Source organism: Pundamilia nyererei, unplaced genomic scaffold (genome assembly GCF_000239375.1).
Source record: "Pundamilia nyererei isolate P.nyererei 1_Seehausen unplaced genomic scaffold, PunNye1.0 scaffold00286, whole genome shotgun sequence".
Lineage (NCBI taxonomy): Eukaryota > Metazoa > Chordata > Actinopteri > Cichliformes > Cichlidae > Pundamilia > Pundamilia nyererei.
Genome location: NW_005187687.1, coordinates 287,961 through 300,082, shown reverse-complemented (window position 1 = coordinate 300,082; position 12,122 = coordinate 287,961). Strand labels below are relative to the sequence as shown.

Here is a 12,122-nt window from a genome sequence, read left to right as displayed (position 1 = left end):
TCTTTTTGACCATCTCTATATTTGCATGTGATTTAAACCTAGCTACAGCCAGCAGCCACTTGCCAACTAATTAGAAAATGCATATTTTTCTTTAGCAACAGAACGTTGCCCGGGGGTTTCTGACTAGTCTCTTGACCTCTGTGACTTGGGCTTGAAGTGGAAATCAGAAAAATATTGTTCTTATTCATGTCTGCGCAAGCAGATTATCAGAAACATGTACTGATTACATCTACATCTAACCACTTAGTCTGGTCTAGGAAAATCAAATCTATAAAGTTTCTAGTATTGCCCTTGAGATACACCTTTACATAATATTTCGCTCTTCCAATGTGTTTCTCTCTAAGGTAGGAGACGGTAACCCTCTGAGGAGGTGGAGAGTGTGTGTCGAGGTGTCGGCAGCTCCCGCTGAGGTGCTGCATCGGCTGCTGAGAGAACGCCCGCTGTGGGAGACTGAATTACAGCAGGAGAAGATTCTGGAGACGCTGGACAAACAGACGGACGTGTACCTGTACTCCTGCTGCAACATGCCACCTCAACCCACCTGTGAATATGTGGTACTAAGGTCAGGGAAACTAAATTTCGTTTGCCTTTTCTTTTTGCAATCGGTGTTCTCCCTCACATAAAGACTGACGTGTTGAATGAAAAGATTAATCAGAAAGAGCAACAGTATGTCTGTTTAAACAGGGCTTTACATACAGGAGAATTTTTAAAATACCACACTGTGTAAAAAGAAGAGCTGTGACAAGCGGCTGATTAGTTGTTGGAAAGAAAATTGATATGTTCTCCAACTCCTACAAATGTAATGGGGGCAGGTTCTTCATATGTGACAGTTTGCAGCTTTTATTCTTGGCAAGACGAGACATTTATTATTTAATAATATGAACATTTTGATTGCCTGTTTCAAAAATTTAATCGCCCGAGAATTTACATGAAATTGTTCCTGAAAATAAACCATTGATAGTTGACGCCCTAATAAGAAAGAATACCTCAAATTGACTCCTTGCTTGTGTCCTTTAGATCATGGCGTACAGACCTCTGTAAAGGCTCCTCTGCGCTTGTTAGTGTGTCTGTCGATCATGAAGACAGCCCACCGATAGGATCAGTGAGGGGGGTTGTGCTGGAGTCACAGTACCTCTTAGAGCCCTGTGGGACGGGGAGGACCAGACTCACCCATATCTCCAGAGTGGACCTCAGGTGTGGTTGCACCTCCAGGGTTTTTAAAGTCTTATGTTTCAACCTCGTCTGCAGTCGCTAATGAGTGTGTTTCTTGTTACAGGGGAAGATCTCCAGAATGGTACAACAAGGCATTTGGTCACCTATGTGTTAACGAAGCCCAGAGGATCCGCTCTTCTTTTCTCCCCGTTGACCAGACAAGCCCCGAGGCCAAGCTCTGAACCCCAGAAATTAAGCTTTGTCTTGGGTCACACTGCCAAAGCAGCTGAGCCTGAGAACCAGTGACCCAGGAGGATAATCGCCCAGGCAGTGGACTTCAGCCTTTTCACGGTGCTGAGGCATAGGAAGCTTTACTGTACCACACACAGACACACACATTGAAGGAAAGAGTATTTGTGTCATTTTATCAGGTGTCTTTAAACAACATATCACTACTTATTTTTATCATAAATCATTATTTTCCAAGCCTTTAAAAAACACAGATTCAGTGTTTGTTTCCAGTAAAGTAATTTAGTGATTTGACACCAGGTCTCATGTATCCATGTAGATTATAGAAACTACATATTATTTTATTATTGTATTTCTCTGATTTAATCTTCCAAATCTTCCAGTGACGAGGTAAGGAAGCCAGCACCAGCAGGTATGATCATGACGATGCTGCTGCAGTGGTTGGGTTAGTGTTTAACCTTCACCTGATCACTTTCATGGTTACTGTAACAGAGTACCTAACAGAAATGTACACCGAAGTTAAATATAAGTTATATTAGAACATATAATATAAATTATATGAATATAAATACAACAGATATTAATTATCTTAACTAATTTTACATGACCTGCCTGACAAATATACATGACAAATTTGATCAAAGCATTTCACAATGTTTTCTATTAATAGAAAATAGATAATACTTCTGTTCTGATTCCATTGTAGAGTATTTATATAAAAAAAATCACACAGCATTGATAGTATGTGATGATCTTCAAATCTAAACTAATAATACACTCGTGCAAACCTCTATGACATGCAGGTTTGCTCCTTTATTAATTAATACACATGTAGTTATTAAATGAAAAACTACACATACTGTAAAAATGCAAAGAAAACATCTGTGCTCTAAAAATACCAAGACCAGCACATAGTTACGTGTCAGCACTGTGTTGTGAAAGCTGCACTAGTTTCAGGTGAAATGACTTTCACAAGGATCTGAATCACATAAAGGGAAAACACTCATCGGGTCCGTGAACGTGCTCAGCGTACATTTTGTGGAGATTACTGTTTATTTTGTTCTCTATTGTCACTATTTACAGTGTTATCTAAATGAAATGCCATTTTAAAGTTATTGTTGTCATTACCTTTCTGTATATTGTGTCACTGTTGCTTGTTTTGTTTTTTTTTTGCTCTCATATTATACAATGTCTAAGACATGTGACCATTGCTCTGCTTCTGGGAAGCATGTTTGAAATGTTTGCGAGTGTGCACGGTGATGCCTGTGTATCTGCATTCTGAATATATGTACAGGCTGTACTGTAAATATCTGCAATGCTTTCTGTGCCAGCAGATCAAACACCATAGTTTTTCAGGGTCTTCCTATCATATTGATATATGCTGAAATGTGAACCTTCCATATATTATCCTACTAAAGCAATAGCAGACTAAAGCTTTGTGGCTCTTATTGTTTCAGCTGTAGGCGGCGCTGCTACGGTGTTACTATGATAGGCTATAATATTTTTACAGTGCTGGCATAATCCCGCGCGGATGCCTTTCGCTGGGGAACAGTGTGACGCGTGTGTGTCTAGATGTGTGTATGTGAGCGATAATAAGACAGACAATGAGTGAGAGTCTTTGACGTGAACCCTCAGCCGTGTGTGATGAGGCTTCAAACCTAGCTGGGTAGGCCTGGTTGATTTATGCTTGACTATTTCTGATAAAGTGACAGAAAACAGAACCGTGGTTACTGAACGTGAGAATAAAAATATCAAATGTCAACAAAAATGAAATGTCATCTTCAGTTTTTCTGTCTCTGATTTGTGTAAATTATTCAGTAAATTCAAGAATAGCAGGCGTTATATATCCTTATGTCCACTGAGGGGTGCTGTTGCCCCTGAGGAGTCTGAATGAATCTGGAAAGTATGCCATGGAAAGTATTTTTAGATAACTGAGTTAATGAAGAGTCATCACAGCATCAGGGGGGGCATCCCTGAGGACTTTTTCACTCTTCTCTCCTTGAGTCCTTTCAACTAATGGATGGGAACTAAAACTCCGATGCTCAGATCAATACTCCATCACATTTACCTACTTAGCCATGTTAGATGGGGACTCTCGCAGAGGGCAGCGAAGGTGTTTGAACACAGACTGCTGCTCCCCTCAGCTCCCCTGTCTGTTATTCTTGTGACAACACAGAAACACTACTTTAACTTCTACCTCATTTAACATGTCAGTGGTTTTATCAGGAAAGTAGGGCATGCAGTAACATCCCCTGCATGTCAATGATCCTCTGCGCTGTGGGTGTGCTTCAGCTACACTACTCCATGGGCGCTGACAAATGAGAAACACCATGTTGCAAATTACACTATGAAAAAAAAAATGTTACTGAATCAATAGTTTTCCCATGAATCCTTTTTCTTTTGTTTTTTTCTTGGAGCCGCAGAGGTCTAAGCAATAAATGAAGCCATGGTCTGTGTAACAGAAAACTGATGTGACATGATGGCCTTCAATATGTGCAGAAAAATACAGAGGGATTTAAAACAGCATCAATATTTTTCTCACACAGGATGACCCTGCAAAATGATTAGAGAGGGGGGGGACCTCTTCTGGAGGGAACAGGAAGTCCAGCTGCTGCACCATCACTCTAAATAATCTGGTATGTAGGGCACCGTTTTGTCATGTTTAAATTTACTTTGTGTTCATTTGCAGAGGTTTTAAACATGAGGAGATCGCGAGGCCGAAGAAGACGAGCAGGAGTACAAGCAGTGTGAGCTGGAGGCTTATTTTATCATGTCAAATTACTTTTTAATGCAATTGCCCATGTCATCTTTCCACATTCTGCATTTCTACTTTGTTAGTCATGTGTGTCTGTTTGAGACAGTAACAATCAGTCTAAATCAATAAAGGCTCGTGCTTAAAAAGTCTTTGTTAAAATTCAGTTCATTATTTATTGACTTGATATAGTTTAGTTATCTAACATGTTCCAGTATGCACAGTATTCAGTTTAACAGCATTTGTTTTGTGATGTCTAAATACATTCAAGTCCTTATGTGCTTTATTGTACTTTCTTCTCAGAATCCTTCTGAGGACTTTTTGAAAACTTGACGATATATAATAGAGTTCCAGAGTTGTTGACAGACGTATTTGTGATAGATACACTTCAAAACCAACTGGGGCTTTTCTTCTTTGCTTTTACTCACTTTGTGTTCTGGCCTCTGTCACAAATACAAGAGTGACTGCAGTTGGCCAGTTGTAATGCATTCTTTCTTATATAACTGTCATATTATATATGAAGTTACATATTAAGTCAGGTGACAAAAATGAATCAGTTATAGAAGAGACTGAGGTAATGAGAAGACTGGAGAAGGCCTGGATGTACCATAATTTTCAAAAGATGAGATAAAATCGAGGTCACTATATTTGGGCCTAAAAATCTTAGAAACCAGATATGTTCTCTGGATGGCAATTACTTGGTCTCCAGCAGCACTGTGAGGAATCTTGGAGCCATTTTTGACCAGGATATGATACAATATAAGCATATTTAATACATATGCAGGACTGCTTTCTTACAATATCTATAAAGAAGCATCCTGTCTCAGACGGATGCTGAAAAACTAATTGTTTATGCATTTGTTATTTCTAGGTTGGGTTATTTTAACTCATTATTATCATGTTCTTCTAAAAGTTCCCAGAAAAGCTGTCAGTTGATACAAAATGCTGCAGAGAGAGTACTGACAGGAGATTATTCCATATTAGGGGCTCCCTGTTATATCCATAATCAAATTTAACCTCCTAAGACCTGAACTCTTCCACGGCATGCATTTTTAATTTCAAACAAAGGATTACAAGATTTATTTTTTTTTTACCTAATTTTTGTTTCTAAGAATGATGAGAGCCACATATGAGGATATTCATTTAAAATTTTGATAAAACAGTAGCAGTATAATGTCCTCGTAAGTGGATATCAGGCCCTTGTAGAGCAAAATTGAGTATTTTGGTCTAAATTACCCAAAATGTGATGTCCACATATGTGGACCCCAGGTCCCAGGAGGTTAAACCTCTTCCCCTGACATACAAGGTCTTGAATAATCAGGCCCTCATAGTACCACATCACCTCAGTTTACTTCCTACCTTCCTGACCCTGGTTCTGCTGGAGGTTTCATCCTGTTGTAAGGGTGCTGGCTCATATGGAGCCATCTGATTGTTGGGATGTTCTCCAGAATCCGCGAGGATCTATACCTTCCCTTATAAGGGGCCTTGAGCCTTGAGGCAACTGTTATTGTGATTTGGTGCTATATAAATAAACCTGAATTGAACTGAATCAAATCTCTGAAATGGTGTCATAAAATATTTTTCACACTGAAGAACTCAGTTTGCAGGGATGAACTTTTAGAACTTTGTTGCTGCTTATCTGCACCATGTTCACATTATGAAAAATGCAAGACAGACAGACAATGAAAACATATGCATGTCCTCTGAGACCGGCTAATCTAATGTCTCTTTCCAGACATCCACGATAAGGTCATTAATGAATAAATTATCCAACAAATGAATCATTGATGAGACCATGTTGGCAGTTCTGTGTAGTATCCTCAATTACATGTTCAAATTGTTCCATACAACTAAAGCTTCATTTAAACAAGTGAATGAAATAAAGTGTGCTGTAAGTAATACATACAAGGGAGGCATTGTGTCATAAGAGAAAGTGTTTTTTCTGCATTTCCAAATTAACTATTCGTGTTGCTTACCTATACATCTAATGTACAAATGAAGTATCAGTGTTTTTGTGACTTACACAGAAAAGCAAAGCAGAGTAGATAACATATACATTTTAGCCAATGCTATGCAGCACACTTTTATCCAAGTTGCCTGAGTGAAATCTGAGTGAATGACCAAGCCGGCCACGTTCAGAATGATCTGGCTGAATTGTAATGGCACCTGATCGAGCTCCATTTCATTGGAGTAATGGCTGACATTTCGAGTGGTTATAGGAGTGAAAGTGCAACTAATAGCTCAAATGATGGCTTCCCTCCATTTACGCATTCAGAGAACCGTACGAGTCATCCAAGCAAGCGCAATTTCAGGAATCAGGTACAGGAACAGCTAATAGAAATCCAGTCATTAATAACATCTGTTTCTGGCAACTTAGTATGTTATTAAAATAAGTCTAATGGGTGTTACACTGTAAAAGTCAAACCCTCTCCAAGATTTAGTCCCACTGTGCATCTGTCTCAGGGGCAGCCATTACTTGTGAATAAAGTAAAGGTCGTTTGAGGGATTATGGTTTATGTGAAAGTGTCCAGAATCCTCAGTGAATATTCTCATACACACAAAAGCAAAAAAGGCAAGGCAACACAAGTTTGACTTTCTTCTGCATCTGCACATAAATTTATGCACAGCCAAAAGCAAAGTTTTGGCATGACTGCTCTGTTATATGACCCTCCACAGATGATTAACTCTGTTTACATTCAAAAGCAGCATCTATATATACACTATTATAAATGATAAACACTTACAGTTAAACTTAAAAACACTGACATTTACAATGAACATCTTTGAATTTAGAAAATGAGTCACATCTTCTGCAGAATGTAGTTAAATGTGTGTTACTGCATGGCAGCAGTCTGTGGGAAATGTTATCAGAGCAGTGCCAAGTGCACAGCACAGTCAGGTTTTGCTACACTTGCAGCTGCAATCCAGGCCTAGTTTTTGCTATATGCAGAGGCGTGCCTGCATGTCTTTAAAGTGTTTTTATATTGCATTGGTAATTGTAGGCTGGACCTTCACTAAGCTGCCAGTAAAAGGTTGTTGGTGCAGCACAACCTGTGAACACAACTAACTCGCACAGTTAACACTGATCAATAAGAATTTTGTCTCCGTTTGCACAAAATAATCGAAACTCTGATTTTCGTCTCGATGCATTCTCAATCATCCAGGTAAGTAAATCTCCAAAAGTTGATTCTGTTCATCTTGAGCGTTTCTCCCACTGAAAACCCTACGTCCATATGAACAGAATCAACTTTTGGAAACTCTGATTTTCACTTCTGGAGTACATCTGGCTTTCTTAAATATTTCCATCTGCCTAATTTCCAGTACAGTCACTAAGAAAAGTGAACCCACTGTTCAACAAGTTAAGCTCTTAAGTACAATTCCCAATATCCCACTGCCTCTAAAGCTCACACCAGCGTGGAGTAAAAACTCAATATTCTTTTAGGTTAAGAGTTAATTATCCCACAGTAAATCCTGGTGTTCTGCTTCACCATTAATTCAGCCTGATTTTTATGGAAATCTTGAGATCTGGAGTTTTTTTTTTAAAGTTCTGAGGATGTGAGCCATGCAGAGCCTTCATTTTCATGTCCCTCTTCTGTGGAGCCAGCTCCCTGCTTGGATTTACTTTTAAGATTAGACTCAAAACTTTCCTTTCTGACAAAGCTTATAGTTAAGGCTGGATATGATGACTCCGAACCCTTGGTTACAATGCTGTAGGATCAAACTGCTGGGAAGGCTTCCAATGATGCACTGACTCTTTCTTCTTCACTCATCTTATTCCACTCCTCGCGTGTTTCCACCAATGGCTGTATTTACTAATTTGCAACTATAAAACTATGGCTCTCTCTCTCCCATAGTTTGCCTTTCGTCCCATCTCACTTTGCTCTCTTCATTTCCCATCATTTCCTGTTTCTTCCTGTCAGAAGGGAGGTTTTCCTTCCCACTGTCACCAAGTGTTTGCTCATAGAAGGTTGCTTGATTGTTGTATTTTTCTGATATTGTAGGATCTTTATCTTATAATATAAAGGGTCTTGAAACAACTATTGGCTGTAAATTGGCAGGAGATTAAAAAAAGAAATTTTATTGAATTTAATCCTTTGACAAATTCTTCTTAAGACTATGATGAAGAGTTAAGCAATGTTGAATACATTTTTAATGTTTTTGATGATCTGTGTACCTAAGCTTTTCTATAAAAATTGAAGAGTTTTTTGTCTCAAGCAATAGCTGAGGAGCTCCATGTCCCAGTAGGTATTTGAACCCAGAGACTTTTCCAAAGAGCTACTTCCAGTTTGCAAACAAGAAAGTGAGTGGTTTCATAAATTCTGGCCTGTCATCATATAGATCATGAAAATGACAAATAATGCCATAGCTGACAGTTAAAAATATATGATATTGGAATATTTTGTTACTCTCCATTAGGTATTCTTTGTATTTAAAATTTTCTTGAGCTAAAACATTATCACACTGCACACGTATGAGTTCATCCAGGCAGCGCATGGAAGGGAATCATAAGAGCAAAGATGGTCTTATCTTCTTAAGCCACAGAGGAGCATGTAATCCTTGAAACAATACAATGACCAATAGTCTAGTTATTAGATTTTAACAGGCTGGCTTTTTCCTCTATGTGTGCTTTTTCCTTCAGCCCAATATAAAAGTGATTTTTTTTTTTAAAAAATGCTTACCGGTAACCTATGATAAGCTACCCTGTGGTGTCTTTTGTGAATCACCTTCTCAATTCTGAAAGTATTTATCCTCAAGATTGCAGAGTATCCAAGTAAAGGAGCTGATCAGAAAATCTCATTTAATATCAGAATGTATTTTAGCCTACAGACTTTATTTTATAGCACATAATTTGTTATAGCAGGAAAAGCACAGGTATTATTGATAACATCAAAAATAACTGCACACTAACTGCTTTGTTAGTTTCAAGGTCCTCGCATTGCGGAGAAATGTCCTTCACCTAGATTTAATCTATTGATCTATTCCTTCATGTGCACAATAAGTTTTAGAAAAATAGGCATGACAAATGGACAGTAATTGCACTATGAGGGGACCAGTGTAAAGATGACTGTACTTTTGTAAAGAAATCTTTCACGATTATCATTGTAGTACTGCTTATTCAAGCATTTCAAAAAAAAAATAAAACAACTTTTTTTAAATCAGAAGAGGAAAGTTTGTAATGCTTGTGAACATTTTTCCTTCACGTGGGAGAAAAAGATAGTTGGCCGATTCACAGAAATCTAAGTGAAAATCTCAGAGTTGCAGGGTTGTGCCACCTCTGCAATCAGTGTTTTTTTCCCCATTTCCCACCTCTGTCATGGTCTCCTTTACACACACGCACAGGCACACACATTTATGGACATGTACTAAAACGGAAATGTGCAAGGCTATCTTGATAGTGACTCATATCTGTCTATGTCTATGGAAACAGGAAGTTATTACCTGTAACTATGTCACTGTCTGAGGTCATTCCTGTGCACATCAGCAAGTCTGCTTTTCAATTCTCCTAATAGCAGAGACAGAGACAGAGAAGCAGAACAGACAAAAGTAACATCTAAGTAATTCAATTTTGAACACTGACTCAATCTTTAATATAGACTCAATGATCTGAATAGAACAGGAAGATTGCATAAAATAAAACATGAAAAGAGAACCAAATAAAAACACAAAAATCATTTATCTACAGAAAGATCGCTGAACTGTCTGCACAGCCTGGATCGATAATGCATGTCACTAAATCTTATACTCACGTGAACTTAATTTACAGAAGCACTGATCCTGTCTGATTAATCAATACATGAAATTTTTTAATGCGGCCTTATATGTACTGAATTCAGCAGCTACTGAACCATCTCAGCATCATTATAAGCTGCCTGAAGTTTCCAATTTCTTATAGTTTGTCCAGAAGTATGCAGCAGAGGTCTCAGCTTTATCTGTAAATACACTAAACTTGCAAAAGGGGGCGTTTGCCTGTGCATCTCTTATTTAGTATTGCATATAAATATCTTCATCATCTAACATTTGATATGTAATAAAATGTAATTAATATGACCCCTCGAAAAGTGATATAGTGACTCCATGGTGTAGTGGTAACCACGATTGCTTGGCAAGTGAAAGGTTTCTGGTTCGTATTCACCTGGAGACACAAATCCCTTTTAAGGTTGTGTCAGGAAGAACATCTGGTGTAAAACTCTGCTAAAGCAAACGTGGAGTTCCCTGTCTTATGCGACTCCTTCTGATACCCTACCATTGAAAGCAGTTTTATCAGAAAATACATTTTAAAAACATAACTACTGAAAAAAGAAGGAAGGACTGTTGTCGTCTCAAGTAAGCTAAAAGACAAAGTGGTGAAGGACGTTGGGAAACCTTATTAATTAATGAGACTTGGTCTATCTGAATGTTGCCTGACATGGATTGTATCTTGTGACTGGTGGTGCTGTGGCTTGAGTGGCTTCTCCTGACAAACAGGAAGTGGCATTTGGACGTTTGTGCCATCAGATTCTTGAACAGCTGACCTATTTTTGACAGTAATAATAATTGTTTAGCACATCAGGTCATTCTACATATTAAGCCAGCATATTAAGCTATAGCTCTTTTGCACACAACTCTGTTTCGAATCTCCATATTTTGTCTCTCTTTCTGTCTTCATTTATTTACTTGTACTATTTGTATTTATATGTTCTATTTCTATTGTATATATGGGGGTGGACAGCAAACAAAGAATTTCATTGCACAGAGAAATGCCTTTTCCCCTTGTGACACATGACAATAAACACTTTCATTTCATTTCATTTTCTAACTTATTTTTCATTTATATTTAATTAATTTTTCAATTTTTTTGTTTTGAAAATTTATTTAAAAAATATATTTTTTTTTGCAAAGTTTTTTATTTACTCTATTTTATTTTTCTCTTTCATTTTTTGCCCAAGTGGACTTTAGAGTCCTTTACATATAGAACAGATAACAAGCAGTGGCTCATACAGCCAGTAAAAACTGAAAATGTGGCATTACTTTCATGCAACTTTGTATAAATAATCACTTATTTTTTGTCATCAACAATTTTTATTTATTTCATTTTAAACTTCAATAACAGAACTTAAGAATTACTACATAAATAAATAGTTTAAAAAACAAACAACAACAAAACAACAACAAAACAAAAAACAAAACAAAACAAAAACCCCCCCAAAAAAACAAAAAACAAAGGAAAGTTATCCTATTCTTTCTTCGCACACCAATCCCCACACCACCACTCTGTCATTACTCTTCTATTCTTCAAATTACAGAAAGCCAGCTTGTAAAGGGGGACCAAATACAATCATATTGATGCAATTTATTATATAATCACTTATTTTAAAGACAAACAGCTGATAGTAGTTTCCTGTCAAACCAAATCTAGCTGCAACTATTATCAATCTAAGAATCATCCCTAACATTCATTCATGTATTGTCTCCTGTATGTGCTGATCAAACCTTCCCTGACAGACATCACCTCTTCTGCACTCGCTCTGCCTGATCTTCACTGAGTCCCAGTCCCCTCTGAAGCTCGAGCTCTCTGATCATCAGCCCACACAGGACGCTGGCACTACCTCCACACATCTCTACAAAGGTACACCGGAACAGAGAGGATAATAACTGCCCGCCTGCAAGTACTGCAGCTCTGCTGGAGGTGAGGGAAGGAAAGGCATGAGGTGGAGGACAGATGAGGGGGAGAGAGACTGAGAGAAAGAACGAAAGAGGGGAACAATGTTAATGCTTTTACCCAATCGTCAGCCAGATCCCGGTTAAGACCTCTCTTTCTCCCAAAGAAGTCTTTTGTGGAATCATGACAAAGCTGAAAAAGCAAGCCTTTGTCTGAAAACAAAGAGAAGTGTGTGCGCGTGTGTGTGAGAGAGAAAGAAAGAGAGCTTGCTATTGTAGTTGTATATCTGTGTGTGTGTGTGTGTGTGTGTGTGTGTGTGTGTGTGTGTGT

General features: G+C 38.0%; 1 protein-coding gene across 5 annotated transcripts in view; it reads left to right on the top strand.

Moving 5' to 3' along the window:
- The window catches only part of stard13a (StAR related lipid transfer domain containing 13a), a 50,645-nt gene extending 47,489 nt beyond the window's left edge, over nucleotides 1-3,156 (top strand). For all 5 annotated transcript variants that reach the window (XM_005750757.2, XM_005750761.2, XM_005750759.2 and 2 more), the window contains 3 exons: nucleotides 345-562; nucleotides 1,018-1,194; nucleotides 1,277-3,156. In XM_005750757.2, the coding sequence (XP_005750814.1) occupies nucleotides 345-562; nucleotides 1,018-1,194; nucleotides 1,277-1,394 (513 nt within the window). In that variant the 3' untranslated portion in view covers nucleotides 1,395-3,156. The remainder of the gene's footprint in view (nucleotides 1-344; nucleotides 563-1,017; nucleotides 1,195-1,276) is intronic.
- The last annotated feature ends 8,966 nt before the right edge of the window (nucleotides 3,157-12,122 follow it).